General features: G+C 40.5%; 1 protein-coding gene across 1 annotated transcript in view; it reads left to right on the top strand.

Annotated features, from left to right (window-relative positions):
* Window positions 1-15,121, top strand: part of LOC144693480 (homer protein homolog 1-like) — an 86,994-nt gene that overhangs the window by 26,155 nt on the left and 45,718 nt on the right. Inside the window, exon 2 of the mRNA XM_078563339.1 lies at window positions 9,469-9,625. Within this exon, the coding sequence (XP_078419465.1) occupies window positions 9,469-9,625 (157 nt within the window). The remainder of the gene's footprint in view (window positions 1-9,468; window positions 9,626-15,121) is intronic.

The raw sequence follows: 15,121 nt of genomic DNA on the forward strand, positions 1-15,121 counted from the left end.
GGTACTGGATTCTTCTAACCTTGTGCAATACAGGGACCGGTTTTTTGCAGATAATCAGTTGGTTCTTTTATTCAGTCCCATTTTGTTAGCAGTTGTCTTGTCAATTTTCTATAATCTTTTGCTGTACATGCAAATGACTCCTGAAGAGCAGGGATTTGTTTTACAATTTTTTACACTCAAAATTGCAGTGCGAAGTAGTTAATGACTAATTCTTGGGCACTGACAATAGTAATCAATGCACAGACTTTAACTGGTTACTTGATGAGAGTGATTGAATAAAATTATTTGCCGTGGCTTTGTTCCCGCCAATGGCCAATTTAAATTGGGAGTTCGATTGAGTGATGTGGGATGTTCAGGTTGTGTGCCAAATAAGCATAACAAGCTCACCATAATTTGCAGCTAATTGTGAACTTTGGTCTTGCATACAGGAAATGAATGGTAGTCTTGTTGCCATCATTGATAATTCAGTGAGAAAGCCAAAATCTAGAAACTTTTAACCTTTCTGGATTAAATTACCCAAAAAGGTGAACCTGCAGTTTACCTTAAAGATTGGCATTAACTTGGTGCCTTTCGTGACCTCAGGATATCCCAATGTCCTTTATAGCCAATTAAGTACTTTGAAGGGTAGACACTCTTGTAATATAGGAAATGAGTTGCATTTTTACTGATGATGGGAAAGGGAATGGCATATGGAAGTTTTGAATGAACCCATTTCAGTTGCCAGTATGATGGAGCAGTAATGCTCTAGGCTCCTTTCTAAGCAGGAACCAAGGGACTTTGCTTACAGCACAACAGTTCATGTTCAGAATATAAATGATGTAATCAGCAGATGGTCTCTTGGAGTTACTGTATGTTTTGCTGAACGGAATGAACATGTATGCTGTTGGAGAATCTAAAGCTGGGGTTGTGGCTCATGTTAGCAAAATTTCAACCCTGTCATGCATCTGTCTAAGTTTCCATGTGGATAGTTCAAAGACAATATGAGTATCAGTCCTCAATTTACATGTGGTAGGAGATATCTAACTCAAAACGAATACCTAACTCTTCAAAAATGCAACCTATTCAGAATTTAATCTCCTGTGAAAAAATTTGTCACTTTTGAGGACTGTTAAAATACTTTTGTACTTGCATTGCATTCAGTTGCAGCTTAAATGTATAATGTATTCTATGAATACATTTCAAGGACTTGTCCTTTTCATTTCATTTCAAACTTTTCATCTAATTATTGTGATTCTTGGCAGATTACTTTCATGGGGCCAAACCTTCCTTTGAGGGGAAAAAAAGACAATGCACGACCCATGCCATTATTAATAAGCAAATTAACAGCAAGCTTGGAGGAAGAGATGCACTGAGTTGCAGATCTCCAGAACTTGCTGATTAATTTGTGCCACTTACCATTTGCTTTAACAAATCTCTCCCGTAGATGCAACTTTGGAGCTTACTGGATTTGCACATCAATTGCCCATTCAACTCTCTGCAGAAATTTGAGGCTCGTAAATAGCTGCAGAAATACCCCTTTAATTCCTTATAATTGTTAATGCAATGCCAATCCATCTCCCCAGCCAAAGAGGGAACAACTTAAACTGGTGTTTCATTCTTGCATGTAGTAAATTGTTCTTGGAGATTTTAAAAATTAAATTAAAAAAAAAATTACTTCTCTTTTCCTCTCAAGCCAATCTTTCTTTCTCTTTCTGTACTTGATTTGACTCCAATTCTTCCTCATTCTCCATCAAAGGTGGTGAAAGGCTATCATGGATAGGCAGGAACATGGAGTTGAGGTTAAAATCAGATCGGCCATGATCTTATAGAATGGCAGAGCTGACTCAAGGGGCTGAGTGGCCTACTCCTAATTCGTATATTCATATTCCAGTTTCTTTATCATTCTTTTTTAAACCTCATTTGTTAAGGAGATTTAACTGGTCCTTTCATTTACTGTCCAAAACTTCATGCTGCCATCAGCTCATACCTGCAGCTAGTTGTGGCACAAAATTACATTCAACCTGAAGTGTGCAGGAAAACGTCTAACAGTGCATGCCATAAGATGCTCTGGTCTGGCAAGATTTAGTCCATTAACTTTCTGCATTTAAGGTCCTATGACGCTTTCTGTTTGTGCAGAAGGTTATTCTCATTTAGATAATTCAGTGCTAATTCTATCCTGTGGGCTATCATTGGAAGGTTGGATAGTCGTTCTGTTGGAGCATTCTTCCTACTGTAACTTTTACTGCACAAAGGACATGTATTTGCATCAATTCTCATTGTTTGAGGATTGCACTTTACTTCGTAAAATGGTAACTGCCGTTGGGGACAAAGTGATTGCAAAAATGCAGGGCCAATAGGAGATGGCATTCAATGGCAAAAATGCTGTATGCATCACCAACGCAAAGGATCCATCAACAGGTAGCTTTTTAAGTTGTTATATAATCAAATTCTCCAACAATTAGATATACAACCATACCTGGGGGTTCATCTTAAAAGCAATCCTAAATGGGGCTTCTGCATTCAGCAGAAAGCAGCTAAATCAAACAGGGTCCTTGGAACTCTGACGAGGGACCTTTGGTATTGCAACAAATTAATCAGTTATAGCTTAACAAACAATTATTCGTCCAATCCTGGAGTATGCAAGTTGTGTGTGGGATCCCTATATGGCATAAGATTATAAATAAGATTGAAGCGACCCAAAGACTTTCTGCACGAATGAATATGGGAAATAGTGTCACATCCTTGATCACGACAGCAAAGGAGAGGAATAAATAGACTGACCATGTTCTATAAAATATGGAATAAAATCAAAGTACTGGAAAAAAAAACTCGGGAGTTAGAAGGGGTGTGGTGTCTGGCAGCATCTGTGGAGAGAGAAACAGTTAACATTTCAAGTCCAATAGGACTTTTCGGAATATATTTCACCACATTTCTACTTGCCTTTAGCTCTGAAGACGAGTCATACAGACTCGAAACGTTAACTGCCTTTTTTTCCACAGATGCTGTCAGACCTGCTGAGTTTTTCCAGCATTTTTTGTTTTTGTTTCAGATTTCCAGCATCCGCAGTGTTTTGCCTTTATGACTCTTCGGAACTTTGGTTCCAAAAGACAGTCGTATTGTACTCAACATTAACTCCATGGATGCTGCCAGACCTGCTGAGTTTTCCAGCACTTTGCTTTGTTTTCCGATCTCCAGCATCTGTAGTCTTTTGCTTCTATAAAATATGGAATGGGCTGGTGGGGATTGACAAACAAGTATCTGCAAGCCTCCAGCAAAGACAAAACATGAGGTAGCCATCCACACAAACTACAGACCATTTGTCTCCAAGACAGTGTATCAACAATCTATCTTCTCAAGGACAATCCCACAATGGAACAAGCTGCCAAAGGAAATAGTCACAGCCCCATCACTTGAAATCTTCAAGACCCGTCTTAAGATTATTTCCATTTATAAGTTTTTATTATCAGGACTACCATTTCAGCAGGTCATACCTGGTTCCACTACCCATATAAATGTTGGCGGAATACCAGATATTAGCCTGTGATGCTGACACAACTAAAGCAGAAAAGAAAGCTTAACATCTTACTAAGATTCTAAAGACATTAAATTGAAGCTTTCATCACCACAGAGCTAAGTATACCATTGATTCTTAACTTTCTCGTGCTAATAAACCGTTTTTGATTTGGTTATATTTCTCTACTCAAATGAAAAAACAAAGCTGGGGACTGAGGAAGCAGCAGGCTTAATGAGCTAAATGGCCTTTACCTTATAATTTGCTGATCATCCTAATCACGCGTGCAACTTAAATTTCCTTGTATCAAAATGCAACTTAAATTCCTGGGTAATAAAGTGCAGAATGTAATTTTTTCAAAGGAATAAGGTTTGAATAGTTCAGGGTCCTATATTGCATTCTATCACAGGATGAGAGCAAAAAATTACTACTCAACTCTCTTAGCCCCACCCCATCTTCCCATCCCAATTAACTATCAATAGTGCTTTGCACTTTGTAATTTGCATTGTAGATATTTAAAATGCTAATCCAAATTTTATTGCCTGGTTTAAGTGTTGCAATTACTGCAATCACCAATTAATATGCAAATTGTATGTAGGAATTCAGTGGCTGCTTGTGCCATTTGCAACTTTACTGAGCCATACTTGCTGCTGTTAATGTAATATTGCAGAGCCTAGGTTAACTCAGGCTTCGCTTTAACTGTCTACTCACCCGTGTCTGTCAACCAAAGCTTTCAATTTGGTTAATCCTGGGACTAGTGACCAAATACTCCGCCTTGCAGCCCTCTAGGTTGTCCTTCCATAGCACAAACATTTGGATACATGTATAAAAACAAAAAGCTAAAAGCTACTGCGGATGCTGGAAATCCAAAACAAAAACAGAATTACCTGGAAAAACTCAGCAGGTCTGGCAGCATCGGCGGAGAAGAAATCAGTTAACGTTTTTTGATTTGGATACATGTGGCTGCCGCCTTGCTCATTTGATTGGACTGTCTTTTATTTTGGTTTTTAAAATGACCTCCTTTTGAAAAGTATATAATAATATTGGGATTTAAGTGTCAAAAGTTGCTGAACCCAAGCTTTGTAATCCTAATTAATTTAGCAGGAGTTATAATTGTTGCTGTTTAATGAATTGTGCTGGAAGAATGAGCAAATTGTGAGATTTCCACGTTCAGTATAAAATAACAAAAGACAATGTAGCCTTAGGCTGCTTCTTCACATTGTATCTAATCAGTGTCAAAAGCCATTCATATCCTTTGAAAAGTGAAGGTATTATCATCAACATAAAAATTGAATCCTTCAATTTTAGGAATCCAGGGTCTCCATTATTTATCATTATAACTCCTTTTGAGTATAGGAAATTAAAATCCTCTTAACATGCACTCCATCCTCCAGCAGAGAGCATATGTTGGATCTCTGGCTGAAGTTGGGGTGGAGGTCTTGAGCAGTGAGGATGGGGTGTAACCTTTACCCCTCTTTTTAAAATTCCTTTCAGAGTGAACTCCAATCATTGCATCAAATAGATAGTAAGAGCCTTCAGGTCTTCAATTAAGGATCCTGCATTTTATAACTTTGTGTATCCCTCCCTTGCACTTTTTTTTGTTTCGACCTTTCTGCTTCCTCTCTGACCTCCAGCACGCCACCTCCCCCTCCCCCCCGCTCCCCCAAATCATGTACTTTCTCATTTGTGCCTTGGCAGTCACTACAGCTGAGTGATTATTAAATAGTAGAAGCAACAACCCTAGCTTTTAACTGGAATATTTTACTTGTAGAGCTACAAAACCTTGATTGAGTTATTGCATCTGTACATTGAAATATTTGTGTTTAATACGGTCCACTTCAAGCTATTAACCAAGCGGTTCAGCTGCACTGTGACTGTAATCTTTCGAATTCCTACTTGCAGAAGTGGAATTGGAAGATGCAGAAAGGAGCAGCTTTATGTAGCTGCTGAAGCGTGGGCATCAAAATAAGCTAATCGATAGATTAGTAGCTTTGTAAACTTATTACATGAAACTGGAATTGCATCTTCTAATTGGAAGAGGATACAGTAAAGTAGGATGTAACTTACCATGTTTCCATGATGTGCTTAAAACCACATATTTAAAGATTTTTCTGGTAAGTGTTTTAAATGAACTGTGCTTGTAAAATGTGATCCCTATCTGGACTTGCTTTTGTGGGCGCTTTCAGAAGCTGATCGCAACAATTCAGTGTAATCATGTTAATTAGTTTAATTGCTCAACATCCAATGTTGGCTGCTTGCTTCCGTTCCTGATGTTTGTTTTGTGAGAGAGCTAATAATTTTGAAAAGTGATTTTTATGCATCCAGAAGAAGCTGAACTTATTTAACTTTTCAAATTCTTGCTCCAAGTTTTATTTTTTAAACACCAGTTGTAATTTCCACAGTGAAATGAATAGATGAAAGAAAGTGGTAGATATATTTTGGAATAGGCAGTGGCTGTGATTGTGATGTCTTCAGGATTTAGTTTAATTTCCTTTTTAATCTGAGGGAAGGTGGAAAGAATCCTGGGTATTCTAAAATCCATTTTGAAAAATGCTGAATCAAGGTTAAATTTTTTTTTTCAATGTTGGATGATGCATTGTATATAATGGTAGGGTGTGATAACATAACTGGAATGTTTTCATATATAGACAAAAATGCTGTTGAGTCACAAATACGAACCCAAGAACTAGGAGCAGAAGTAGGCCATTTGGCCCTTCGATCCTGCTCTGCCATTTGAAAAGATCATGGCTGATCTGATTGTGGCCTCAACTCTACTTTCCTGTCTATTCCTGAACATTTGACTCCCTTGTTAATCAAGAATCTATCTAACTCTGCCTTAAAAATGTTCAATGACCCTGCCTCCATGGCTCTTTGGGGAAGAAAATTCCACAGACCAACGACTCTGAGAGAAAAGAATTCTTGTCCTCTCTGTTTACCCATTATTTTTAAACTGTGTTTCTTAGTTCTAGTCACTCCTATAAAGAGAGAAACCTCCTTTCCACATCTACCCTGTCAACTCTCTCCTCAGGATCTTATGTTTCAATAAGATCACCTCTCATTATTCTTAACTCCAACGGATACAGGCCCAACCTTTCCTCCCCATATAACCCCTTCATCTAAGGTCTCAGTAGAGTGAACCTTCTCTGAACTGCTTCTTGTGCAATTATATGCTTTGTGTAAGGAAATCAAAACTCTAGACAGTAGTCCAGATGTGGTCTCATGGGGAAGATGACGTAGTGGTCATGTGACTGGACTAGTAATCCAGAGACCCAGGCTGATGATCTGGGGACACAAGTTCAGTTATTACTACAGCAGCTGGTAGAATTTAAATAAAATCTGGAATTGAAAGTTAATCTTGAAAATGGTGACCTGAAACTATCATCGATTGTTGTGAAAACCCATCTGGCTCACTAATGCCCTTTAAAGAAGGAAACCTGACCTACATGTGACTCCAGACCCACAGAATTGTGGTTGAGTCTTAACTGCCCTCTGAAATGGCCTAGCAAGCCACTTCATTCAAGGGAAATTAGGAATGGACAATAAATGCTGGCCTTGTCAACGACACCCATATCCCATGAAAGAACAACTTTAAAAATGCCCTGTACAACTGTAGCAAAACCTCCCTACTTTTATACTCTATTCCGCATGCAATAAACGTCAATATTCAATTTGCCTTCCTAAAACTTGCTGTGTCTGCATACAAACTTTTTATGATTCATGTACCAGGACACCAAGATCCATCTGTAATGCAGAGTCTGCAAAATCTCTCCATTTAAACAGTATACTGCTTCTTTATTCTTCCTGACAAAGTGGAAAAGTTCACACTTTCCCACATTTTACTCCACCTGCCAAATTTTTGACCTCTTGCTTAGCCTATCTGTATCCCTTTGCAGACTCCTCATGTCCTCTTCACAACCTACTCTCCGACTTACCTTTGTGTCAGCAGCAAATTTAGCAACCATGCATTTGGTCCCTTCAACCAAGCCATTGATATAGATTGTAAATAGTTGAGGCCCCAGCACTGATCCCTGTGGCACTCCACTAGTCATAGCTTGCCAAAAAAACCCATTTATCCCTACTCTCTTCTTCCTATTAGCTAACCAATCCTTTATCCTGCTAATATGTTACCCCTGACACCATGAGCTCTTATTTTGTGTAGTAACTTTTTTGACGTGGCAACTTAGAAATGCCTTCTGGAAATCCAAGTACACCACATTCACAGGTTCCCCTTTACCCATGTTCTTTGTTATTTCCTCAAAGAACTCTAATAAATCAGTCAAACATGATTCCCTTTCTCACAAAAATATTAACTCTGCCTGATTGCCTTAAGATTTTCTAAGTGCCCTGCTTAATATGACTGATATAAGGCTAACTGCCCAGTAGTTTCTTGCTTTCTGTCTCCCTCCTTTCTTGAATAGAGGAGTTACATTTGGTATTTTCCAATTTGATGGGACCTTTCCAAAGTCTGGGGAATTTTGGAAAATTACAACCAATGCATCTACTATCTCAGCAGCCACCCTAGGTTGCAAGCCATCAGTTCCTGGGGACTTGTCAGCCTTCAGTCCTAATAATTTTCTCAGTTCTTTTTCCCTGGTGATTATAATTGTTTTGAGTTCCTCCCCATCTTTGACCTCTTGATTTACAAGTATTTCTGGGATGTTATTTGTGTCTTCTACAGTAAAAGTGGACAGAAAATATCTGTTCAACGCTTTACCATTTCCTTATCTCCTACTATTAATTCCCCATTCTCACTGTCTTGAGGACCAACGCTTTCTTTAATTACTCTTGTCCTTTTTGAATACTTGTAGGAACTCTAACTATCTGTTATATTCTAGCTAGCTTTCTCATACTCTTAATTTCTCCCTCATTTTTAAAAATTCATTCAAATAATGACATTGGCTTTGCTATCCCAGGAATATCACAGTCATAAAGTTCCAGATGCACTAGTGTGCAGTATTTCCAGTGTGCGGTACTTTGGTATACAATAGATACATTAGTTTGAATATTAATACTACTTTGTTTCATTTCCCTGCGTTGTCACGGCTGACCAGTTGCATATCGCAAGATTTGGTATAATTTATAAAGTATGAAATCAAAATATTAATGGCCATATTAGAACTTAACTTGTGGCATAAGTTTGACAGATGCTGACTGGTGTCTCATTTCAGGTTTCCAGTAATTATAGCTTTTCTACGTTGCTGCCATACATTTGTTACTGTTATATGGCTTTCGGATTAAAGCTTTGACATTTGTATAACAAACTAAGTATAAATGATCTCCTGGACAGTGAACAGATTGGTAGATTTAATTTTCACTTGGCAGTTCAATCCCTAAAATGCCACATTGAGAGCTTTCATCCAACTAAGGTTTAACTGCCAGCCAGTTGCCAGATTTTTGTTGCTTCTAGATGGAAATACAGAAATGTTTTGGCAGTATTTAGCTATGCCTTAACTGAACTATTTCTCCTTCCTTCCTTTGTTCTTCCCTTTATTCCCCCAATACGTTGCCATATTTTTGTAAGGAAAACATGGTGAAAGCAAAGCATCTGTAAGTGTTGATGTTGAGAAACTTTGGCAGACTGTATACAAATACAAGGGAAACTCTTTCAAGTTACCAACAGTCTCAGATTGCAACTCTTTCGAGTACAATCACAGTTCTTGGTTTCCGGGAGTGGGACATGAACCCACAACCCTCTGATTCAAAGGCGAGGGTGCTATGAACTGAGCCACAGCTGACACCTCACAAATACAAGGGAAGGAGAAGGATTGCTATGTGAATCTATATATTTGGTAGTGGAGTCTTCAGATTGCACAGTTAGCATTTCCTAATTGGAAAAAAAACCTTGTGCTAATTAAAGTTTTTCAATTTGTTTGCATCTAATGGAAACTGAAGTGATTTGAACTATTTGACTTCTCCATCCCCAGCATGGTTGTGCACAAGCAGTTTTATGGTCTAATTTCTACTTTCTACCCCCTCAGGGAGCAGCCCATCTTCAGCACGCGAGCCCATGTCTTCCAGATTGATCCTACCACAAAGAAGAACTGGGTTCCCACCAGCAAACATGCTGTGACTGTGTCCTACTTCTATGACAATACACGCAATGTATACAGGATAATCAGCCTTGATGGGTCAAAGGTGAGGACTACATGAAAGTACAATGCATAAAAGGCTGGGTTTTCTATCAGATCTGTTTTGCTATCTCTGACTCCTGTTACGATCTCTGTAGAGACCGATAATTTTACAAGTATTTGAATTCCCAGTGACCGACTTAAAGGAATCACATAACAAGATTTCAAGTTTTCAGACTTTTACTGTAACAAACAAACTAAAAGCAGTCTTGACTAAACATTAATTAGAGGAGACGAATATTTTAAAATACAGAAAAGATATTCCTTGGCAGTGTTTAACACGACCAATAAGCCCACGCTGCATTTACTGTACGACACGCTATCCACAGAATTGCTGCCTTTTCAGGAAACAGTCCAAAGCCACTCCCAGTTTCCAACAGGTTCACTTCTCCCCATTTTGCCACATCATAAAGGGATTGTCACACTTTACAATTTCCATCGGCCTACTAAAATAGGAGACTTTCATGTTACACACGCATGCGCTCACTTTTGACTTTTATGTGTTGGACTGTACTTATTCATGTTAAAATGTATCTGCCACATAATTGCATATCCGTCTACCTCTTCAAATGATCCAAGTATTTCTGAGGATAGTTATTCTCTTTTTTAACTCTTTCCCTACTTTTTATCAAAAGTAAATTTCACATTATAGACCCACTGTACCACATCCTTCATGAATAGAAGCAGAATTCCCCAATCATTTCATGTGAAATTCCACTAGTGACTTTTTTTTCTTCTCCAGTCAATTTTGCATTTATACTACCCTGTGCTCCCAAGCCAGTTCTAAATCCATTTAAACATCTGATTTTTTAGGATATAGAAAAATATTATTTAGCACAGTACCAGGCAGCTGATTGCAACTTGAGCACAAAATCCTAGGTTGACATTCCCATGCAGCACTGAGGGAGTGCTGCATTGTCTGCGGTGGTGTCTATTGGATGCAATATTAAACCAACATCCTGTCTCTCTCTTAGGTGGATGTAAAATATCCCTATTTTGAAGAAGAGTAGGGGAGTTATTCCTGGTACCCTTGCCAATAATTATCTCTCAATCAACATCACAAACAGATTATCTGGTTATCATTACATAGCAGGCTTCCACAAACAGTAATGTGCAAATTGGCTGCCACATTTCCTGCTTTATAGTAGCGACTACATTTCAGTAGCACTTCATTGGCTGTGAAGCACTTTGGGACATCCTGAGGTCACACAAGGAGTTGTATCAATGCAAACCTGCCTTTCTTTAAGGAAGATTGATGCTGTATCTCATACTTCAATTAAAATTGGTTCTTGCATATACAATGAAGAATGGCTAAGTCATGCACAATTTTTTGAATCAACTGGTTCATGAGCTATATGAACAATAAGCTTTTGGAGCAATGACTCTAGACAGTTTTCCCTTAAACAAATTTTGTGTGCTGCTTCTCAGCCCCATTGACAGATTAATCAAGGTATATTCTTGATGCGAGGTGCCTTAACTGAGTGTCTTAATAATACAAGCTGAAATATAAGTTTGCACAGTGTAGTCTTCAGATTACTTTCACCTTTTTGGAATTTATTGTTAATGTTTTACATTTGAGTAAAACAGCAATGATGTACAGAATGACTTCACTAGAACTTTATCGCCATTGTACAGAGTAATGGACACAAGCAGGTAATGTATGGTGTTGGAGGCTCAGCTGGTGAGTGAAGTTCATGGGATATTCACAGGTGTTACTGCTAAAGAAGCTTTTATTCAGTAAAAATGCAGGAATTAGTGCATTTCCCTGTTGCAGAGAGAGTGTTTTTAGGACGAGCAGATTCTGCATGATCACTCTGCACTGTTCTTCCCCATAATTGGCAAAGCTGAGACGTGCAACCCCTGAAGTTGCAGTCTGTGGCTCATCACTTTTGTCCAGTTTAAGCTATGGCTCTGTGCCATTCTGTGGATCCAGAACTGAAACTTTGCACAAGGCCCCTGCAAGGCAAATGTTGCTTCTGCTAATTGTGAAGGAATAATTCAAACAGCTACAGTAGATCAGTATTTTTTAAACTTCTTTGTTGAAGGACCCAGATCATGGACCACCCCCACCCTCCCCACTGTCAGCCATTGAAGTTATAATGCTATATAACATTCATAATATGAAAGTGCTGTATGAAAAGAATAAATAAAGTGAATAATGATTTTAAGGAAACAGGAATTCACTTAACAGATATTCAGTGAGATGGGTGTTCCTGCTTCTCACTGCAGGGAACTGTCCTTCCTGCACACTCCCTGCTAGTTGAGACAGTGAGCCCACTCTGCACTCTACTATCATCTCATGGCTTGCATTTCAAATTATTTCGTGGATGCTATCACCCCCTGGCCAGCAAGACTGTACAGACCCCCCATGGGATGTAAGAATATAAGAAGTGGGAGTAGGCTATCCAGCCTCTCAAGCTTTCTCTGCCATTCAGAAACTCACCAAGACTCCTTAGAACGCACCTTCTAAACCTATGAGCTCTGCCATCAAGGACAGCAGACACATGGAAGCACCACCACCCATAAGTTCCCCTCCAAACCACTCACCATCCTGACTTGGAAATATATCGCCATTCCTTCACTGTCGCTGGGTCAAAATCCTGGAACTGTCCCTAACAGCAGTGTGGATGTACCAACACCACGTGGACTGCAGCAGTTCAAGAAGGCAGCTCATCACTACCATCTTGAGAGCAACTGGAGGCAGTGGCATAGTGGTATTGTCACTGGACTAGTAATCCAGAAACCCAAGGTAATGCTCTGGATTCGAATCTCACCTAATGATGACCATGAAACCATTGTCACTATCTTTACCTGGTCTGGCCTAAATGTGACTCCAGACCCACAGCAATGTGCCCTCTGAACAAGGGCAGTTAGGGATGGTCAATAAATGCTGGCCTGGCCAGTGACGCCCACATCCCATGAATTAATTTTTTTTTAAAAACCACGAGGAAGCATTCTCCCCACCGGGTCAGGGGGGTGGGGGGCGGGGGGGGGGGGGGGGGAGGGGTGCGGGTGGAAGTGCAGGATAGGCGCCCCCAATCAGGGGCGCGTGAAAGAGCACACTCGTCTCCCTGAGGCTAAGTGCTGCCTCAGGGAGATCGGCGCCAAATTTTAAAATGGTAAAGGTGCAAAAACAAAATTTCCCTGACATGTCCCCTCATGGGACATGTCCATCACTTTAAATCATACATTTATTAAATTTTCAAAAACCCTCATGAAACCTCATCCCGCCCGTGGATGAGGTTTAATGCTTTTTCTGAAGCCCACCAGGGCTCCTGGCCTGCCTACCAACCCTAAGGTTGGATGGGCAGGTCCATTAATGAGGTTCTGCTGAAGGGCCATGAGGGCTCGAAACGTTGACTGATTTCTTCTCCACCGATGCTGCCAGACTTGCTGAGTTTTTCCAGGTAATTCTGTTTTTATTTTGTTTTGGATTTCCAGCATCCGCAGTAGCTTTTAGTTTTTTGTTTTTAACATTAATGAGGCTAATGACTTTGTCAATGGCCTCAATAGGCCGTTGACAGGTCGGCGGGCGCACAGCTGATTTGGCCGCGCCCCCGCCAACTTGAAAATTGAAATGACGTGGGTGACGTCGGGAATTCTGCCCGACAACATCCCGCGTAATTTTACGCGTTGGTGAGTGGGCCCCGCCGCCTGCTCGCCAACATAAAGATCCTGCCCATGATCTTTTACCTCCACTTCCCCACCATCACACCTTGCCTTTTGTATTCAAAAACACTCAGCATTGAATATGTTCACTGACCTAAGTATCCGCAGACCTTTTATGGTAGAGAATTCAAAAGGTCTGCAACTTTTTGAATAAGGAAATTTCTCCTCATCTCAGTCCTATTCTGAGACTGTGACCTGTCAGTTCTTGATTCCCCAGTCAGGGAAACATCTTCTGAGCCTGTACCCAGTCAAGCCTCTTAAGAATTTTATACACTCCAATGATAGCACCTCTTTCTCCTAAACTCTAAGGAATATTGTTTACTCAATCCCTCCTCATTGGGCCATCTCTGCATCCCAGAGTCTAGTCTAACCTATGTTTCACTCCGTCTAAGGAAATATATCCTCCTTTTGGTAAGGAGATCAAAACAGTGCACACTACTCCAGGTGTGATCTCACCAAGGCTCTATTTCTATCCCTGGTTTGCTGTAATTAATTTGGGTGCTATGTCTGGGACAAGGGATCTAAGGCGTGCTTTTTCACAAGGATATTACAATCCTGTCTTTTAGTTAGATCTCAGTGTAGAGAGAGTAAACTATGAATACAAAGTTCTCTTGTTTAAATGCTAATACAAGATTGTGCCCACAGTGTGCTTGCTCACAGTGGTAGTCTTTCTCATCAACTTTTTATCTTGCCTGAATTGGTTCAATAAATCTCCTCCGTTTCCCCTTCCAGCACCTGACTGCAGTGCACAGGCATCAAGGATGCAGATAAGAATGAGGTTATGATCTTATTGTAGACAAATTCTGTTAGGATCAGTAAAACTTTCCCTTTATTGGTGCTTATTTTCAAATCTTTCTGGGCTCTGAAATGCACTTCCTACAGCAAACCTTTTGAGAATATTTCAGCTGATCCTTTTTATTGTGTTGATCCAAGATGTAAATATTTTGCTTAAAATGTGAGGTGGGCACTAAGGAACTTGTTTGTGCAAGCATTGTTGCTGTCTCCCTGATCACTACTACACGCGCACACGGCTGAATTTTGCAGCCCACCCACGCGCAGCAAGGAAGGTGAGTTAACAGCACTGCCATCTGTGGCCTGCCCAGCTGCCCCACCATGATTTTATATGTGCTGCAGGAGGCATTGGGTGGGTCATCCCCATGATCCAATTTAGGCCCTTAAGTGGGCAATTAATACTCTGATTTAGACAGGGAAGCCTGGCACTCAACATGCAGCCAGGCAGTTTTAACCCTGTGGGCTGTTGACCAGTTAAGGAGTTTGTGGGGAGGGTGCAGGGTGCCTCTTGCCTGGCTGCTGGTACCAGTTGAAGGCCCCTCACCACAGTTTTGTCTCCCCATATCCATTCTCATTGCCTTCCCCTGTCCTGTCCAACATGCCCCCACCCCAGGCCCCAGTGATATCCAAGACATACCCGAATGTCCTGGTCTGTCGCTGAACACCACCACCTTGTCCTACTTGCAGTACTGGCAGTGGCCACCACTTCTGCTGGCGCTGTCTGCATACAGAACTGCTGGCCTTTGATTGGCAACAGCTAAATGAGGCTGGACTTTCTCCTGGACACAGACACAAGTCCCACCTTGCTAATTAAAGTGCCATTGGCCAAACAATTAAAGTGAGGTGAGCCAGCTATGCGGAGGCAGGCTCTCCCGCCCCACTACCCCCACCCCCCAACATTTACACTCAGCATATAACCTAAGGTATAGTGATGCCCATCTTGAGAGCCTTAGTCCCAATGCACACTGAGCATTGACCTTTTGGGTGATGAGGATAACTACTTTTCCAAGGACCATGTCCATGCAAATTGAATGTCTGGAAA

Source organism: Cetorhinus maximus, chromosome 2, assembly GCF_964194155.1.
Source record: "Cetorhinus maximus chromosome 2, sCetMax3.hap1.1, whole genome shotgun sequence".
Lineage (NCBI taxonomy): Eukaryota > Metazoa > Chordata > Chondrichthyes > Lamniformes > Cetorhinidae > Cetorhinus > Cetorhinus maximus.